At 41.1% G+C, this 20770-nt stretch overlaps 1 protein-coding gene across 16 annotated transcripts in view; it reads left to right on the top strand.

The window, feature by feature from the left end:
• Nucleotides 1-6627, top strand: part of Crem (cAMP responsive element modulator) — an 83518-nt gene extending 76891 nt beyond the window's left edge. For 11 of the 16 annotated variants that reach the window (XM_055608548.1, XM_055608550.1, XM_055608545.1 and 8 more), the window contains one exon: nt 4577-6627. In XM_055608548.1, coding sequence (XP_055464523.1) covers nt 4577-4721 — 145 coding nt within the window. In that variant the 3' untranslated portion in view covers nt 4722-6627. The remainder of the gene's footprint in view (nt 1-4576) is intronic. The other 5 variants (XM_055608553.1, XM_055608551.1, XM_055608546.1 and 2 more) reach the window with 1 other exon arrangement.
• Nucleotides 6628-20770: the final 14143 nt, after the last annotated feature.

Genomic DNA, 20770 nt, shown 5'->3' with positions numbered 1-20770 from the left:
GCTTAAAAAATAAAAATAAGGATTGAGGATATGGCTTAAAAGTTAAGAGCACTTGATGTTCTTGCAGAAGACCTGGGTTTGGTTCTCAGCTCCTACATGGTGGTTCATAACTGCCTATAACTCCATTTCTTGGGCAACTGGTACCCTCTTCTGGCCTCCATGGGCACCAGGCATATACCTGGTGCATATACATAAATTCTGGCAAAACACCTATACAAATAAAAATGGAGCCATCGCAGCATTTGGGAGGCAGAGAGGCAGGTGGATATTTGTGAGTTTGAGGCCAGTGTGGTCTACATATATAGTTCTAGGCTAACCAGGGTAACAAAAAGAAACAACTACAACAAAAACATTTGTAAAAAGTAAAAATGTATCTTAAAAAAAAGATTCAATTCGATATAATGTTTAACTCCTTAAGCTACATTTACCAAACTTATTGTCCGCCTGGATCATTAGATGGTATGTACAAATACACTGGAAGTAGGACTTTAAAACATTTGTTAGTGGTTTTTCAGCTTAGAAGTCAAAAGGAGGGGCTGGAGAAGTGGCTCAGAGGTCAAGAGCACTTGCTGCTCTTCCAAAAAATTTCCAGCATATATTATCAAACTGCTTAAAACTGCTTGTAACATTAGTTCCAGGGGATCTGGCATCCTATACTGGCCTCTACAGGTACCTACACTATTGTGGTACACACTCAGCATGCACACACACACAGCACTCTTTTTAAAAACTGGTAATTTGGGTGTTTAGGCCTCAACCTCCCTTACAATTCTCAACCCTTACATGGGAGAGAGAAGTTTAGTGGGGAGAGAAGGCCCAGACCTCTTTACTTCTCCCAGCTATTTAGGGTCAAGGAGTTCTTTTAGGCCTGTATACCAGTCTCTATGAAGCGCAGATGCAGATGCAGTCTCCTCCATGTTGCTGCACCCCAAAGTGTTTCTCTCCATCTGTTTGCTCCAAACCACCATACAACAGCTATTCCCTCTGTCTACCTGCTCCAAACTGCCACAGCCCACCTCTGGTCTCTGGTCTCCGAACTGCTACATGCTACAGGCCAACACCGAACACTGAACTTTCTCTTTCTCAGCTCTCATATTCATACACTCAGAGTCCTAGACCAAGCCCCTCTCCATGCCACACATGGAAGGAAGGCTGTTACCAGCAGGCAAAAGCCACACTTTGCAATAGACAATTAATAGGCATGAATAAACTAGCCCAACTAAAATCCCGCACTTGGGATTAAAACAAAAACATATTTTCATAACATAACTGATTTTACAAAGAAACCCAAACCTCCATTGCACACACACATGCACATACATACACACATATGCATGCACACACACAGCACACATGCACACATCCGCACACACACATATACATTCTCATAACATTGTTGTGTTATGGCTGCTTTGTTATTCATTAAGCCAAGTGATGGCACACACCTGTTTTAAAATATGTAATTATTAGCATATATTTGGGCAAAAGGTAATCAAGGGAAAAACAGGCTTAAACATATAGTCAGGGTTTTTATCTTTATGGCAGATACAGAGGTAAGATAGAGCCAGAACAAAGGTTCATGCTGTCTCTATGGGCCTGGGCTCCCCCTTGCTGCTGCATCTTCAGTATGTCCAGTTCCTGGTCCTGACCACAGGATGGCTACTGCTGCTCCAGGGGGTGTCAGACAGGAAGAGGGGAAGGTGGCTGTGGCCAAAGAGTGCAGCTGGTTCAGTCTGTTTCTTAAGAAGATTTTTTTTTCTAAAAAAATGTTTTTGGCAGTTTTACGTATATTTCATTGGCTAGAACTAGGTCCCTGCTGTAAGGGATTCTGAGGAACATTATTTAGCCTGCCAGTGTCAGCATCAGAGCTACACAGGAGAAAGCAGCAGCAGATGGCTCTTGGGTGACTCAGCATTGTTTAGCAAGTTTCCAAGCACTTGGTACTCTAGTATCCTTAAATCTCCCACAGCTCTTCTGAGAACAGAGTGGTTGGAAATGGTTAACTGGCAAGATGGCCAAGATGATAGAATCAGAGGAGCCAGAAGTAGGCCTTGCTGTTTAGCCATTTTCTCTTTCAGAGCCTTCCTCTGTCCTTGCACCAAAGTCACCTTTAAAGGACCTACTGTAAAAGCTGCAGTCTGGACTTCACAGACAGGCGGCAGGCGTTACAATTAGCACCAGCAAACTCAGATGTGAGCTGACATTGGTAACAGATATTTAATCATATCCCTACCATACTGGCCAACAGTAGTTTTGATTCCTTTGTAGCCCACATAATTTCCTGTTTAGTTTGACTTCGACTTTGAGACTGTGTAGTCTAGGCTCACCTCAAACATGTGCCCCTCCTGCCTTCCTTTACCTGAGTGCTGGTGGTACAGGTGTGCAACACACCTGGCTCTTCACTCTCTTCCTGCTGTGTAGTTTTTTTTCCAAGCTGAGGATGGATTTGGTCAGATATAATTCTGCAAACTGAGCTAACTATTAATAAAAGACACAGGTTTTTTCCACAGCTGAGAATACTTGGGAATGTGCCAACTACTTGTGTGATCACCAAAGCTTTGTGCTCTGAACATTTGCCTCTAGTCACATCTCACACACAGTGTAAGATGAAGAGTGTAAATATTTACAGTAAGCAAGAGTTTAAAATTGACCACCTCACAACACTGCCACCCCCATGTATTTAGACTCCCACTTAATGTTTGTATAGAAAACTATCTTCCTTCTAGATTTAGAATTTAACATTTAATGATGAAAACACAGATTTTTATAAATAAATTTGAATTTCTTGGTGGAAGAGAATCAAGTTACATTCCCCAACTGGCAGATATATGTGTTTGGACATGCTGTCACTTTTCCCTGTTCACCATTTGGATTACTGGAACCACTGCTTTGCCAAGCTCCATTTGCTTATACATGTTTGAGGTTTTCATTATGCAGTTGTCCAGTACTTGGTGAGTTCACAGGGTGAGTACATCACTCTTGGTTAGAAAATAGGGCTTGTTCTTTTCCTGCAGTTCTTCAGGATTTCAACATGCCTTTCCTGCTGCCTTCCTTTGCGTAAAGGAAATAGGGATCCATTCCATGAGAGTCAATTATTTTAAAAATACAAGAGTTGGCCCAGTCTGTCTCATGTGTCACACTTGAGGGATAGCATTGCTGACTGGCATTCCAGAGACTGGTATTTAGACATGCAACATTCATTACCCTTGTGAATTCAGTTGAGCAATAGTGACTTGACAGTTTCTGAGAACCGAGCACTCCTAAATAAAGCTTTATCAGAGGGCCTCTCCTGTAGAGTTATGTAAAGTAGCTTCCATCCTGCCCCACTCTGAAAACAATGAGAGAGAAAACAGAGAGAGTATTTGTTATTCTTTCCTGGGTTCTTGCATGGTGGTGGCTAATGCATCTTTGTAGTTTCAGTTATTTGGTTGCTTGTCGGTCTGTCTTTTCTCTTGGGTTGCGTAAAGCGCTATAAAATGTGTTTAATGTGCACTAATGCATGTGGGTAGAGGACAACATAGTAGTTCTGTGCAGTTGGCCAGTTGCTTCCATTTTTAGAGATGTGTGTGTTTGAATCCCAGACTAGCCTTGTGCTTCTAAAGTAGCTGCAGCTGCGGCTGCCCTGACCTGCTGTTTTTATTTTTTCCTTGTATGGGTGTTGGCCTGTATACTGTCTGTACTGTGCACCACATGTGCCTGGTGGCTGCGAGAACCAGACCAGGCTTTCGGAAGCCCTGGGACTGCACTTAGAGATAGTTGCGAGCCGTCATATGGGTGCTTAGGAGTGAATCTTCCAGGTCCTCTGGAAAAGCACCAGTGTTCTGAACCACGGATCTCTCTAGCCCCTGGATTTGTACTTCTGATTCTTTGGGGTCCACCTCCCAAGTGCTAGGTATACAGACATATATCACCATGCCAGCTTCCTTTTCCATAATTGTAATTGTCGTATTCTAATACTTGTGGGTTTAAATTGTCTGCATTGTTAAGTTTTGTGTCACGTTACTCCACTCTTTAACTTTCACAAGCAGTGTCCATTAACTCTGGTTCATAAACATGTATGTGTTTATTTGTTATTATAATTTATCATGTGTTTTCTTTCAGAAAACCGTTTCTCGCAATTGTGATTGATTTGTTCTGTTGAGATTTAGTCTCAGAGTTCAATACTGTTCAATATTGGCATTTGATATTTTATTTTCATCAAGTAAAATTTCTCATTGTGATGAGCATGTCTTTTTTTTTTTTTGACAACCAGAAATTAACTGAGAGGATTGAAAGGCTCTGTGAATGTCTTAGTAGGGATTCTGCCTGGCATGTATTCCTCTTGTTATTGTTTATTGAGCACAGAGGGTCATTCTTATCTTGGCACTGATGCCCCATGAGTAAAGCTGCCAGTGCTCTTCAGTGATCTGTCATTCTACACAAGGCATGTGCTTTGTTCAGTTTGTTGTGTGGCTTTGTATAACTTTTCTCAGATCAGTCAGCTCTTGACTGGGGTGAAGGGGCAGATGTTCATGGAGCCACTCTGGATTGTGTGTGGAGGTTGTTCCTGTAGTTATTTGCCTTGTGTTGGTTCCAGGGAAGCTGCCCGGGAGTGTCGCAGGAAGAAGAAAGAATATGTCAAATGTCTTGAAAATCGTGTGGCTGTGCTTGAAAATCAAAACAAGACTCTCATTGAGGAACTCAAGGCCCTCAAAGATCTTTATTGCCATAAAGCAGAGTAACTGTGTTTGACTTGGACCTTGTTTGCTGTGAACTCTAACCGAGGCAGGCGATGCTGCACCATCCTGTAACGGCCCTGTGAACTTGTAGACGGTCACTTAACCCTTGCTTAAGAGTCCAGTCTGGCTTAGGGTGTGAATTGGGAGTACTGTTTCACAGGCTGCAACGCAGCTTCCTCACATTACCAAGTTTGCTTTGTTGTTATTAGCATGCAACATAGGTTTTGTTTGCCCTTCTGCTTCTACTTTTTCCAGGGAAGCTGCTAAAGAATGTCGACGTCGAAAGAAAGAATATGTGAAGTGTCTGGAGAGTCGAGTTGCAGTGCTGGAAGTTCAGAACAAGAAGCTCATAGAGGAACTTGAGACCTTGAAAGACATTTGCTCTCCTAAAACAGATTAGTAGAAATATTTAACTATGAACTGATTACAGCATGTACAGTTGCTTTTGAATGCAATACAATATATAGCCGGCAAGAATTATGGCTTTTTTCCTTTGTATCATTCATCTGACTTTCTAATATCTAACATTCCTAAAATGCTTCATTGTATTTAATTAGCTCTTACCTCTAAGGTCGATTTTTTTTTTTATAAGAAGAGACAAACTGTAAAAAAATGTATGTAACAAATTCTTAAAATGAAATATTTATAAGACTTGTTCCAGTGCGACATATTTGCAGTTCCCAGTCTCTCTGTCATGAAGAGTGTCCTATGCAATAAAAATTTTGCAGGTTTTAAGAATCATTTTAGGAAAGGATGATCAAAGGCAATGCATCCAGCAGTACAATAAATTCAAACCACAGAAATACCTCAGGAAAGAAGGAAAGGAAGCGTATCTTGATGAAATGGCTATGCAAGAAGAATAGCCTAGAAATGAATTTGTGCATTTATAGATTTTTATAATCGTCACTTTGTAAAGAAAATATTGTATTGCTGTCCTTGAATGCCATAGTTGAAGACAGTTTTCAATAGAACCATGTTGGTTGCTCTTTGTAGTATTTGGTGTTTATTTAAATATCTAAACATTTACTACTTTCTACTGTGCATGTAATACAAGTAATCCTGCAGAAGTTTATGTTGCTTTGCTGTTATATAATGAAAGAGACAACACATTTTTACTGTCTGGAATGAGCTCCACGAGTATGAGCTTACTGCTACCCTGGGTCACGAGCCTGGCAAACACTGGGCCATTTCATTAGAAGGACAACTGCAGGGCTCTAGGGGCAGAGTTCAGGGCAACGCACTATGTTCAGTCAACAGTGCTGCAACAAAAGTGTGTAACAGTGTTTTAAAGGGGTGGGGAGCAGAGGTCAAAGGTCAGCTTTTGTGCTGTATGAGGCTTCCCCTAGGTGGTCTAGAGAATTCCTGCTGATGGCCCTCCATTGTGAATCTCTGCTAGCAACCACAAGAATGTTAACCTTTAAAAAACAACCCAGGATTTAATTTTTAATTTCACAACTTGGATCAATTTTTTGTTTTGAATGCAGCTATGAGCATTTATTACGTGGGTCCAGGCTGTCCTTAAACTCAATCCTCTTTCCTCAGCCTTCTGAGTGTTTGGATTATAGACGTGGGCCAGAGTGTCCAGTTTGATTAAGTATTCTTTTATAAAAGGTTTATTTCTTTTTAATTGTGTGTGTGTGTCTATGTGTATGTGAAGGCAGATTTCCAAGGGGGCCAGAAACAGCTGTTCCCCTGAAGCTAGAGTTATGAATATTTGTGTGCCTCTTGACATGGGTTCTGGACACTGAACTCAAGTCCTCTTCAAGAGTAAAGTCATGTGAGCCATCTCTCCAGCCATATCCTGAAGAAAATTCAGATGAAATTCATTACAATTGAGATAGCTGTGCTCCTAGTAGTGTCTACAGTTTGTCTGTTTTCATAATAAAAAGACTCAAGGTATAAGCCCGAAGCCCTAACGCTATGATGATGTGTCATCTCTCATTCACTAGCAATTACTGACTGTGGACTCTGAGCTAGAGCCTCTGTATTGTCTGTGGCTGATGTCTGATTTGTTAAGAATCTGCCCCACCTTCCTCAGTGGACCCAGTAATGAGTATATGGAAGTATAAAAATATAAAAAAATATATAAAAATATAAAAAAGTATAAAAATAGGTGTTGGCATAGTACCCAGTTACTGTTTCTGTCATGTCTTTGCCTTATCTATAACTTTCAAAATGTAGGTGTCCTAGTTATGTTTCTGTTGCCATGATAAAATATCCTGACAAAAACAACTTAGGGGAGAAATGGCCTATTTTAGTTCACAATTCCAAGTTGTATAATTTATCAAAGCTGGGAAGTCAAAGCAACAGGAATTTGAAGTAACTAGTCACATCTACAAACAAGACCAGGTAGAGAGAGAGAGAGAATGAATGCTTATTCAGCTCGTTTCACCTATTTTTTTAAAAAACAGGTTTGTTTATTTTTAGGATTTATTTATTTTTTATTTATACAGGATTTTGCCTGCATATGTTCCTGCACAACAAAAGAGGGCATCAGATTTCACTATAGATGGTTATGAGCCACATGTGGTTGCTGGGAACTGAACTCAGGACCTTTGGAAAAACCAAAGGTTAAGAGCCAGTGCTCTTAACCCCTGAGCACTCTCTCCAGCCCAAATTTTCCCTATTCTATAATCCATTTATATAATCCCTATTTATATAAACCAAGCAGTTGGTGCTACCCATGGTGGATCTGGTAACAGAACCAAGGTAGCCTCCCACAGACATGCCTACAGGTCAACTTCATCGGGACAGTGTTTCACTGTGACTCTCTCCACGGTGATTTAGATTGTGTCAATTTGACAGTTAAAACCAGCCAGCACAGAGAGATGGGACTAGAGAGGTGGCTCAGCAGTTAAGAGTACTTGATGCTCTTGCAAAGGACCAGTGCTTGGTTCCCAGCACCCATATGACACTTGAAACTGTTTACAGCTCCAGGGTATCTGATGCTGTCTTTGGACCCCCATGGAAACTGGTCATGCAGGTGGTTCACATACTTACATGCAGACAAAACACTCATTCACATAAAATAAAAATAAATATAAAAAATCCTAACCATCATAGTAGTAAGTACCGATTATTTTAAATTACCTTCCCTGTAGTGTCTCAGCTCTGAATTTCTTTTATCTCCATTTCTGCCATTTCTTCTATAGTCAGTTGAAAAGACAGTAACACAAAGGAAATGGGAAAGGAAAACCCCAGGCCTCAGGTGATGTAAAAGTGCATCACACTTCCTCAGCCAGGGACTGTAATGCAGTTGAGTGCTCAAAAGTAGTTAACATGGAAAGAAAGTTGTAGAAATTGGTAGATGAGATGTGGAAGTGTGAGACAGCCAGAGCTGTCTTTAGAGTTAGAGAAGCAGGCTGGCATTCAACAGGAGGCTTCATGGTGGAATTTGATTTTGACCTGGGAGTGCTGGGAGGAGGGACTCCAGATGAGTGCAGAACCTACATTTCACCTCAGGTTTCAGGATTCAGAGAGGTAAAGTTAGCACTCCTACAAGACTTGATTTCATTTATAAAATAGGGAGATGTTTGTACATGAATGCATGTATGTAATCTATAAAATATCATGTTATTTCAGAGGCTAGGGACTGTTCACCCACTCAAGGCCTGTAGCATAAACAGTAAGGATACATTCTTACCTTGCAAAAAAGTCCACATACAGGAGAGCCTGTGAATTGCTTACATGAGTCACTTACCAGTGAAATTTTGGCTAGAGACTCACTCATCCAGCCTGCTCCCCACCCCTGCCTGCTGCACTGGCTGGTTTCTTCTAGGTATCATGACTAGAGCAGGTAGGCACTCCCAGCATCACATTTTTGTCTTTCTTGGTTTTGGTTTGTTTGAGACAAGATTTTGTCTAGAAGAGTACTAAATAGGCAACTAGTAATGACTTGTATGGATTCATAAAATTAAAGAGAGTGTGTAAAAGGGTTGGGATTTAGACTGAACTCTTAGAGATGCACAGGAACTCATATTCTTTCTCATCTAATTTATTTCCTAAACTAAACCTTTGCTACCAATATGGAACCATCAGACATTGCCTATTGTCTCTCAGTAAACAGAGTGAGCGGTAATCTGGAAGCTTTCCATGAACATTGTATATCCTGTGTTTACATCCGTGTCATGTAGAATCCCGAGCTGTCCCTGTATCTGTGCTTTTTTTTTTTTTTTTTAATCTTAAAGGTTTTAGAATCTAGGTTGTGGGTTGTACAAATTACTCATTCGAGATCATGAGATTATACCATCTGACTGTGTAATTTAGTTGGGTACTTCATGATGGTAAGTCTCATATAATGGGAAAACACAAGAAAATGCGTTTATGCTAGTATTTGTACACATGTGACTACTGTGCTTGCCCCATTTGAGAACACCAGTATCATATTTGACGTAGATGGCTGCGGTTTTATTGCCTGATGCCTTCTTTATCAGCCACATGTCTGTTTCCTTCATATACTCTCTGTTATGTTCAGTGTACAATGTCTTCTATGTGCCTGAAAGACTCTTAAAACCATCACTTTTTTTTCTTGCATATCCCCAAACCAAATAGTTTTGACATGTGAGGCAAGCATGGGTGGCACTAGTTGGCTATCGGTGATATATCAGATTTCATTCTGCTTTATTGTTGTAGCTCCTGGTTTCTAGAAACTCAAATGAAATGTGTTTAAAAAATTTTTTTGAGATCATTCATATCTTAGTTTTGTTTCCATTGCTGTGACAGAATATACTGACAAAAAGCAACTTAGAGTAGAAAGGGTTTTATCTAAGTGTCCATCATAGCAGGGAAGTTAAGGCAGCTGACACTTGAAATGGCCAGATGAGACCTATAGTCAAGAGCAGAGAGAAGGAATTCCTGCTTCCTGCTGCTCAGATCACTTTATACTCAGACAGTCCAGGGCTCCAAACCAAGACATAGTGAGGCCATATTCAGGCTGGATCTTCCATAGTAAAGCAATCAAGATAGCTCCCCTCAGACAGGTCCACTGTATAGTGTGATCTAGGCAGTCTCTTATTGAGACTGTCTTTCCAGGTGATTCTACATTGGGCCAAATTGACACTAAGTAATGGTCACAACTTGACCCTTTGTGAACTTTACATGCAAACATGCTACTTTTAGCCAATTTTCTACCCAAAGTCTCACGTTTACCTTGTAAAATATAGGCCAACTTGAAAAGTCACCAAAGTCTTTGAAAGTTCAAACTATCTTAACTGAGAACTCTTCTAAAACAAAAAACAAGTTATTTGTTTTCTACATGTAATAGAGAAAACATCCTTATTCCAAGCAGAAGGAATAATGGACTATAGAAAATGAAAAGTCATACCACAACCGCCAAAAACCCAGCAGGAAGAACGCCACAGCTTGCAGACGCATACCTAGCACGTGGCGCGCACAATGCAGTCTTCTGGACTCCCAAGGGCTTTGGCAGCTCCACCCATCCGGCTCTGCCGCTTGCGCCACACATAACTTCTCTTGAAGGCATCTGTATCTCTTCTTGGCGAACATCCCACAGTCTTGTCATCTTTAATATCCCGGTATCTCCACTGTAACTGAGGCTTCACTGGCACATCTTTATGCCATCGCCTCTCAGGGCCTTTCCGTAGTGACTCTTCCCCCAGCTACTTCCCAGGAAACCCTCAATTTCACATTTTTCATACCTTCAAAACCAGTACCACAGGGATGACACACAGCATTACCAAGTTCTGTTGCCACCTCGGGACATAGCTGAACCCCCTTTGATCGTAACTGCATCAGTCTGTATGCTGTGAGGAAAGTACATTATTGGTGCAAATAACAAGGGTTCTCTACAGTGGTGGTGATCTATCCGTCCACTACAGCGGCTCTGCAGCACCAGCCTGAATTCTGTACCACCCAAATTATCCCTTGCCAAAAGCTAGTCCATTATCTTTAAATTCAGCTTCACTAGGTTTTCAGAACACAGACAATAAAGCCAGATTTTTGTCTAAAATAGCAAGGAATGATTCCAGTTCCTTGTTCTCCTCGGAAACTACATGAACCAGGCCTCTTCTGCCTGCATTTCTCTCAGCATCACTGTCTTCCAAGTTCCCGGGAGAATAGCCCATGAATCTCTTCTTCCAGCACTTAATGGCTTTTCTAGTCCAACACACCAAATGCTTCCTCCACCTGTCTCTGACAGTTCCAGAGCTTAAAAGCCGTATGGTCAAGTTTGCTGCAGTAGCAATTCCACGTTCTTGCTCTTGGTTTCTGTCCCAGTTTCATTTCTGCTGTGATAAAATAACCTGACAAAAACTCGGGAGTTTGTTTTAGCTCACAGTTCCAAGCTACAGCCCATCATAGCAGAGAAGGCAAGGTGGCAGGAACTCCAGTCAAGAGCAGAAAGAATTAAGCTCATGTGTATCTCATGCCAAGTTTTTTTTTTTTTTTTTTTTTTTTTTTTTTTTTTTTACTCTGATACAGGGAACAAACTACGGGACCATGCAGCCCACTTGAGGCTGGGTCTTTCTCTATCAGTTAAGGTAGTCAAGACCATCCCCTAGAGATATGTCTACAGGCCATCTGAACCTAAATAATCTCTCAGTGATACTCTCCTCCCAGGTGATTTTAATTAATTAATTACAATTTATTCACTTTGTATCCCTGCTGTAGCGCCCTCCCTTATCTTCTCCTAGTTGCACCCTCCCTCCCTTTTCCTCCTATGCCCCTCCCCTAGCCCAATGATAGGGGAGGCCCTCTTCCCCTTCCATTTCACCCTAGCCTATAAGGTCTTATCAGGGCTAGCTGCATCATTTTCTGGCTTGGCAAGGCTGCACACCCCAGAGGGAGGTGAACAAAGAGCCAGCCCACTGAGTCCATGTCAGAGACAGCACCTGATCCCTTTACTAGGGAACCCACCTGGAAACTGAGCAGTCTATGGGCTTTCTCTGAACAGGGCGTCTAGGTCCTCTCTATGCAAGGTATTTGGATCAGTGTCTGCAAGCCCCCCTGGGCCCAGGTTTTATGGCTCTGTAGGTCTCCTTGTGGAGTTCCTGTCCCCTCCAGGTCTTTCTACCTCCCTCTTCTTCCATAATATTTCCTGCACTCTTGCCCAAAGTTTGGCTATGAGTCTCAGTATCTTCAATACCCTGGTGGGTAGAGTCTTTCAGAGAATGTGGAAGGTTCCTGTCCTGTTCCTTGTCTTTTCCTACTTCTGATGTCTGTCCTGTTTGCCCTTCTGAGGTTTCAGGCTCTTCCCTAGGGTACTTCTTGTTTAGCTTCTTTAAGACTAGAGTTTAGTATGTTCCTATATTATATGGCTAATATCCACTCCTAAGTGAGTATATACCATATGTGTCTTTCTGCTTCTGGGTTACCTCACTCAGGATGCTCTTTTCTAGTTCCACCCATTTGCCTGTAAATTTCATGGTTTCTTTGTTTTTAATTGCTGAGTAATACTCCATTGTGTAAATGTACCACAATTTCTGCATCCATTCCTCGGTTGAGGTACATTAGGTTGTTTTCAGATTCTGGCTATTACAAATAAAGCTGCTATGAACTTAGTTGAGCAAATGTCCTTATTGAATGGTGGGGCATCTTTTGGGCATATGCCTAGGAGTGCTGTGGCTGGATCTTGAGATAACACTATTCCTAATTTTCTGAGAAATGCCAGATTGATTTCCAAAGTGGGTTGTACAAGGTTACATTCCCACCAGCAATGGAGGAGGGTTCCCCTTTCTCTACAATGTTAAGAAAATTGTCTATTTCATTTACATTTTCAAATTTTATTGCATATAGGCTTTTGAAGTAGGACTTAATGATTCTTTGGATTTCCTCTATGTCTATTTTTATGTCCCTCTTTTTATTTCTGATTTTGTTGATTTGGACAGTGTCCCTCTCCCTTTTAGTTAGTTTGGCTAAGGGTTTGTCTGTCTTGTTGATTTTCTCAAAGAACCACCTCTTGGTTTCATTGATTCTTTGAATTATTCTCTTTTTTCTGATTTATTGATTTCAGCCCTGAATTTGATTATTTCCAATCATCTACTCCTCTTGGGTGTGTCTGTGTCTTTTTTTCCTAGTGCTTTCAGGTGTGCCATTAAGTTGTTTGTATGAGATGTCTCGAATTTCTTTATGAAGGCTCTTAGTGCTTTGAACTTCCTGCTTAGCACTGCTTTCATTAAGTCGTACCTTCATTTTCATTGAATTTTAGGAAGTCTTTAATTTGTTTCCTCCCTGACCCAGTTGTCATTGAGCAGAGAGTTGTTCAGTTTCCATGTGTGTGTAGGCTTTTTGTTATTTCTGTTATTGTTGAGGTCTAGTTTTAGACGATGGTGGTCTAATATGATACAAAGGATTATTTCAATCTTTTTGTATCTGTTGAAGCTTGCTTTGTGCCCAATTATATGGTCAGTTTTAGAGAAGGTCCCATGAGGTGCTGAGAAGAAGGTATACTCTTTTGTGTTTGGGTGAAAGGTCCTGTGGACATCTATTAAGTCCATTTGATTTAGTACCTCTGTGTCATTATTTCTTTGTTTAGTTTCTGTCTCAATGATCTGTCTCTTGGTGAGAGTGGAGTGTTGAAGTCTCCCACTAGTAAGATGTTTTGGGGTATTGATGTGTAATTTAAACTTTACTAATATTTCTTTGACAAATGCAGGAACCTTTTGTTTGATGCATAGATGTTCAGGATTGTGATGTCATCCTGGTTGATTTTTCCTTTGATGAGAATGGAGCATCCCTCTCCATCTATTAAATATTAGGATAGCTACTCCAGCTTGCTTCTTGGGTCCATTTGCTTGGAAAACCTTTTTCTAGCCCTTTACTCTGAGGCAGTATCTATCTTTGTTGCAGAGGTGTGTTTCTTGAATGCAACAGAATGTTGGCTCCTGTTTCTGCAACCAGTCTGGTAGTCCATGTCTTTCTATTGGAGAGTTGAGACCATTGATATTAATAGATATTATTGACCAATGATTGTTAGTTCTTTTTATAGTGGAGTTGGTGGTGATTGTGTTTGTGTGCTCATTTTCTTTTGGTTTTTTGATGTGATGGTATCTTTACCCTGCATTTTCTTGGATGTAGTTGAGCTTGTTGGATTGAAGTTTTCCTTCTAATATCTTCTGTTGGCCTCTAGATCAAATTGATAATTAAAACTAACACAGAATTCTTAAGGACACAGATGAGATTATGAATGGTGTGTGTGTGTTATACATGGGATATATTTTGGTCATATTTACACCTGCCCCTAATTCTTTTTAGATCCACTCCCCACCTTTTTACCCACCCAACTTTGTGTCCTTAAAAAAATCTATAAATTATAGTTTGTGTACCATATGCTTTTTTAAAAAAGAATTTTGAAGGTGGATGATGGTGGTGCACACCTTTAATCTTAGCATTTTGGAGGCAGAGGCAGGTGGATCTCTTGAGTTCAAACCAGTCTGATCTACAGAGTGAGATCCAGGATTGCCAGGGCTGCACATAGAAACTGTCTCAAAAACAAAGAAGCAAGCAAGCAAGCAAACAAGCAAAAACTTTTAACCTTTATTTTTATTTTATGTATGTGGGTGTTTTGCCTGCACATGAGTATGTATGTTTGTGTCCCACACATGTGCATGCAGTGACTTTGGAGGCCAGAAGAGGGCATTGGGTTCTTTAGAACTGGAGTTGTAGATAGTTACAAGCTGCCATAACCCAGGTCCTCTGAAAGATCAGCCAGTGCTCTTAACTACTGAGCAATATCTCCAGCTTGCTCAGACACTCTTTAGTGTGTGACCTCTCATTGGAACATGGTTAACCTACTAGGGACCATATCATTAAAGAAAACTTACTCTCGATATCCCGGCAGCTACTTATTATCCATAGCTAGGGATGAGACTCTGTGTTCACCTCCCCTCTCCATTCTGGAAATTTTGCCTGGGTTGAAATTGTACAGGACATGTTTAAATAGTTACAACCACTATGAATTCATATGTGCAACTTGCCTTCTGTGTCTAGAAAACATGTCTTTACAAATTATCTGTCACCACCTCTATCTTTTAAAATCTTTCCATGCCCTCTTCCCCTGAGCCTTGGGAGAAAAGGATGTGATGTATATGGTGTATATGTGTGTTCTATTAAGGGCTGAGAATTCTGAAGTGTGTCATTCTCTGCATCTTGACCAATTGTCTCTGTGTTAATCTCCATCTACTATAAAAAGATGTTTATCTGATGAGGATTGAGAGATGCACTAATTTATGAGTGTAATGATAAGCTGCTAGAATTTTGTTTACTACTATGAACATTTAGCAGAGTAATAGCAGTAGGTTCTTCTTTATGGACCATGGGCTTTCTTGGTCCAGGCTCCTAGCCATAGTAACAGTCCCAGGTATAGGTTTTGTGTTAGGAAGCAGGCCTTAAATCTAGCCATAAAATGGTCGGTTACTCCATGACATTCCTGTGACTCTTACACCAGTGGGCATGTTTTCACCAAACAATAAACAAAAAGTCCACTGCCATGAATGGGCCTCTTCTTTTGGAGTTGTTGGCCAGTGAGGTCTCATAAATTCCTAAACATTATTGGTTATTGCCAATCCTCTTGGTTACCCTCCAGAACATGACCCCTTTTCTGCAGACTCCATACACTTTTAGTCATGCAACATGGATGTTGTTACTGACCCAGAAGCTTCATTCCTACTGGGTAGCTTTTGTAGTTCTGGAAGGTGCTGTCAGTGTTTCCAGAAGAAAGAATAATCCTTAATCTTACTGAGCCGTAAGTCTTGTGAGCCACAGTGTATCTTAATTTTTATTTTTACACTTTGTGACTTTTTCTACATAAACTATTTTCTCATGTATGCACTCCATGTATTTGAGACAGGGTCTTTTCTGTTAGCCTCTGTCTGGCCTGGTACTTGCTGGCTAGCTCAAATTGGCCTCAAACTCATATGGTTCTTCTGCTTCAGTTCCCTGAGTGCTGGAATTATAAGCACATGTCACTACACCTAGCTTATTCTAGGTGCTAAAATATTTTTAATACAAATATTGTGTGTGTCAGAATCCCACACATGCTAACCAGGCATTCAACTGAAATATGTTCTCTGCCCCACAAACCAGTTTCAGTACAATACTACTGTATGCCAGCTTAAATATGGCATTTAAGAGTCTTCAAGGTCTTAATTTTTTCACATACGTAATTCTGTCAGTGACAGAAAATGATGAAGGAGTAAAGAAACTGTGCTTTGTTATATTTGATTATGCTTGCTCGAATAAAATGAGCTCATATTATTTCTAAGGTGGTCTTAATTTTTAAGAGGATGAAGAGAAAAAAAATTCAGAACTTTTTTTTTCTTAAAGACTGTTTTGGATCAGTGAGGTAACTCAGTAAGTTAAAGGCCTTGCCTTCAAGCCTGATGGCCCAAGTTTGGCCCCTGGAACACACATGCTAGGAGTGACCTCTGGGTTATTCTCTGACTTCCATACACACACTGCAGCAATCATGCTCACACATATACTCACCAGACAAAAACACAATTTTTAAAAATTAGAGGCTGAGAGCTCAGTGGTAGAATATTTCCTAGCTGTGTCCAAAATCCTGGATTCAGTTTCTTCTTCTGTACTAGCCTCCTGAGTGCTGATATAAGGTTGGTTGTTTCTTTGCTCATTTCCTGAACTTTTGTGATGCTGGGGAATTGAATAAATGCAGTGTGCATGCTAAGATATTTAGTGCATTCCTGAACTACATTTCACCTCAAGGAATGGAATTTTAAATTCCCACTTTTTGAGGCACAGTATTGAAACATTCTGAGAGGCCAGGAACTGAAGTAAAGAGGCTTCTAATAAAAATGTTATAGAATGACACGAATGTGTCCCCTGTGATTACTCTATTATGCATCCCATATAGCCAGATTTTTAGTTCAGGAGGTCTGAATATTTGTAGCTCATTCTATGCTCTTTGTGAGTCATGCGAATGAGCTATGTGATCTGGGGTTGGTCTTTCCCCAGCTTTATGCTAAGTCACAGATGCTATGAACCTGTGTGGCACTAATTGAGCCTTTAAGGCTAGGGTCACGGCTACTGCTTGTTACCTGCTTGATACCTGTTGTATCTGTCACTGCTACCATTCCTTATTTTCACTGAAACATTATTCTACAAAACTCCAAAAAGGTTATGGATGGTCCTATGGTGCAGGTGGATATGGTAAAGGGCTGTCTTCCTTGTGCTCTGGTTTAGTTTGCTGTTGCTGTCTCGCCTTAACTTTGAGGTTTTTGTGCAAGGCTGCTGCTAGTGTTTCTGGAGTAGGAGAGGCTGCTGACATTGAGTAGCAGTGTCCATCCTTGAGGGTGTTCATGACTATAACCTATAAAGGCTGTGAGCGTAGTCAGGAGTGTCAGTGCTGTGGCAGGCAGGGCATGAAAGGACCACAGAGCCTCTGCCACTCTGAGGAAGTGCTGTGTGACTCAGTGGGCCATAGTTAGGAGGAAAGTGACAACAGTTTTCTGACTAAAGTTGGATTCTTGAAGATCCTGTAGGTGTGACAGTACCTTCACACACATGCACACTGGGACCATACACTCTCTGTCTGTCTCTCTTTCTTTCTCTCTCTCTCTCTCTCTCTCTCTCTCTCTCTCTCACACACACACACACACACACACACACGCACACACACACAGAGAGGGAGGGAAGGAGGAAGGGGAGAGAGAGGAAGGGGAGGAGAGAGAGGAAGAAGAGGATGAGGACAAGGAGGAGGATGAGATGAGGAGGACGTGGAGGAGAATGAAGAGGAAGAGGAGAGGAGAAGCAAGGCACCTGCCCACATCCTGTACATAAACTCCTCAGTGTCATGTCCATCCCTGACAATTACAGTGCCAATCATGATACACAGCGTAAAAGGAGGGTGTCTATCAAGAGATGCTGCTGGCTCTGAGTGTGACAAGGGCACCTGAGTGATACAGGTAAGTGAGAGAGTGAGGCTGGTTTTGGATGGAGGAGGTAGGCTAAGGCTAGCCTCAAAAGATCCTTGAAGTTGAGTGGGAGTTCTAATGTTCTTGTCAGGGTCCACCCTATCTGTTCCAACCAACCAGGAAGAGAGGTCCACACAGAGGGAACTGTGTATGGAGTTCAGCCACCTCTGTCCCTCCTTATTCTCCACTGCTGTCCACATCACATGGAATTCATGGGTCTAGCCCCTCTGTGTTACTTTGTTCTTAAATGATTTGTTGGGATAGCACTCTCAAGAAATAAAATTTTCAGTACCAGAAAACAAGCAATGAGCAGTACTTCTTTTTCATTACAGATTCTCCAAAGTCACATGCTGTGGTCCTATGAGTACAGAAGGGTCAAAGCAGTTTTCTCTAGCTTAGGGAGATATTCTCACAGTAATGACTGAGTCTAGATAAAATAGCATGAGGGGAGGAATACTGGACAAGATTCAAAAAGGAAATCCTATAGTTATAAGTTTTCTTGTAAGGACGCACAGGTGCACAATAACTTGGAAGTGGAATGAGATATTGGATATAATGCCATATAAGTTGTTTCCAAGCCATATATTTTTAGCAAACAATATCTTTAAGGTCAGCACTTTTTTAGCAAAGCTAGAGATGTTGCTTTTTTTTTCCTTTTTTTATAGTTAATTTTTTTCTGATTGCTTTAGGTGACAAAAACATACTGGAAAACTAGATATAAATGTCAAAGTGTTTGAGTGGCTGTCACTCATAACCAGGGGAGGCTCTTCAGCCCTTCAAACATTTTGATGCATGTAGCTTGTGCATGTTTTTGTAGGCATGCATATCATTGGCACATGGGATGTCACAGGACAACTTGTGAGTATGGGGATGAATTTCAGGGTGTCAGGCATGGCTTTGCACCAGATATTAAATGCCGCACCGGCAGAGTTCTGGCTCTTTAGTTTTTATGTGTTATCAGAAGCTGGTATGGAGTGATGATTCTGATGAGGTCATACTATCACTAGAATTTAGTGATGATGATACTTAAAAATATCATTCACTGTGAGAATGCAGTAGTATATTTTGACAGTTAAACTATTCTATTGCCTAGAATATGCTGAATTATAACAAGTCAAGAAAAAAACTACTATCAGATGAAAGCACTGGTGGCCACTGATGATTCAGTAAGTGACAGTAATGACTATTATGTAACATGCCTTTGAACATCTTAAATGTGGTGAGTTTTGAGATGTATGACACATTAACAGGAAAATATTAGCAGTTCAAAGGCTTAGACTATTTGATGGTAATATTAATTTGCTATAAATAACACTCAAAGGGTCTTCCTGCCTTAGCTCCTTCACCTCCAGCAGCTGGGACATTGGCATAGCCACTGTGTCTGGTTATTTTTTTTTCACCGATACATCTTGTATGCAGATGACTACAGAAACCAAACCACCAAATCCTTGGCTGCAGATGATGTAATAATAGGAAGAGAAATGTTCAACATCTTTAGTCATCAGGGAGATGCAAATCAAAACGACCCTGAGATTTTATCTTACACCCATCAGAATGGCTAAGATCAAAAACTCAAGTGACAGCACATGCTGGAGAAGATGTGGAGAAAGAGGAACCCTCCTACATTGCTGGTGGGAATGTAAACTTGTACAACCACTTTGAAGATCAATGTGGCACTTTTTCAGAAAATTAGGAATAGTGCTACCTCAAGATCCAGCTATACCACTCCTAGGCATATATCCAAAATATGCTCAAATATACAACAAGGACATAGCCAGAATCTGAAAACAACCCAGATGTCCCTCAATGGAGGAATGGATGCAGAAATTGTGGCATATTTACACAATGGAATACTACTCAGCAATAAAAAACAAGGAAATCATGAAATTTGTAGGCAAATGGTGAGAACTAGAAAAGATCAACCAGAGTGAGGTATCCCAGAAGCAGAAAGACACATAGGGTATATACTCACTTATAAGTGGATATTACTTATAAGTGGATATTAGAAATATAATATAGGATAAACATACTAAAATCTGTACACCTAAGTACCAGGGCTCACTGGCAGAATAAAACAGTTCTTGAGTGCAGAGTGAGGACTAAAAACAAAACAAAACAAAACAAAACAAAACAAAAAAAAGCAACAGACTATACATGAGAGCTGTTCACAAGGGCTGCCAGTATAAACTGCCACACCTGTTTATTCCACAGTCCGTTTTTATAGTCAGAGCAAAGCACCTCAATACAATGAAGGGGGTTCATAGAGAAGTCAAACTTGTTTCCCTCGACCACCTGTCCATGTGATCCTCATACAAAGAAAAGGAAGTGAACTTCCTATCCCTGTCTCCAAGTGCAGGCCAGGGTGAAACATGTTTTTTGCTGAGAGCTCAATAACAAAGCAGCCTGATAAACAAGCAGCTCTCCACACCTAAAGAAGCTAAACAAGAAGGAGGACCCTGGGTAAGATGATCAATCTTCATTCAGAAAGACAAACAGGATGGACATCAGAAGAGAGTGAAAACAGGGAACAGGACAGGAGCCTACCACAGAGAGCCACTGAAAGACTACCCTGTAGGCTATTAAACCAGATGCTGAGACTCACAGCCAAACTTTGGGCAGAGCAGGGAATCTTATGAAAGAAGGGGGAGATAGAAAGACCTGGAGGGAACAGGAGCTCCACAAGGAGAGAGAGAGAAAAAAAAATCTGGGCCCAGGGATCTTTTCTGAGACTGATACTCTAACCAAGGACCATGCATGGAGATAATCTAGAACCCCTGCAGATGTAGCCCATGGCAGTTCAGTATCCAAGTGGGATCCCTAGTAATGGGAACAGGGACTGTCTCTGACATGAACTCAGTGGCTGGCTCTTTGATCACCTCCCTCTGATTGGGAAGCAGCCTTACCAGGCCACAGAGGAAGGCAATGAAGACAGTCCTGATGAGACCTGATAAGCTAGGGTCAGATGGAAGGGGAGGAGGAACTCCCCTATCAGTGGACTGGGGGAGGGGCATAGGAGCAGAAGAGGGAGGAAGGCTGGGATTGGGAGGGGACAAGGGAGGGGGCTATAGCTGGGATACAAAGTGAATAAATTATAATTAATAAAAAATTAAAAGAATAGGAAGAGCGACAAAGGACTATTTTACTGAAGACTCGTGGCCGGGGCCA

Source organism: Psammomys obesus, unplaced genomic scaffold (genome assembly GCF_907164565.1).
Source record: "Psammomys obesus unplaced genomic scaffold, mPsaObe1.curated_primary_1811, whole genome shotgun sequence".
In the NCBI taxonomy this organism is placed as follows: domain Eukaryota; kingdom Metazoa; phylum Chordata; class Mammalia; order Rodentia; family Muridae; genus Psammomys; species Psammomys obesus.
The sequence above is the reverse complement of the archived record's forward strand: the minus strand, read 5'-3'. Positions and strand labels throughout refer to the sequence as shown.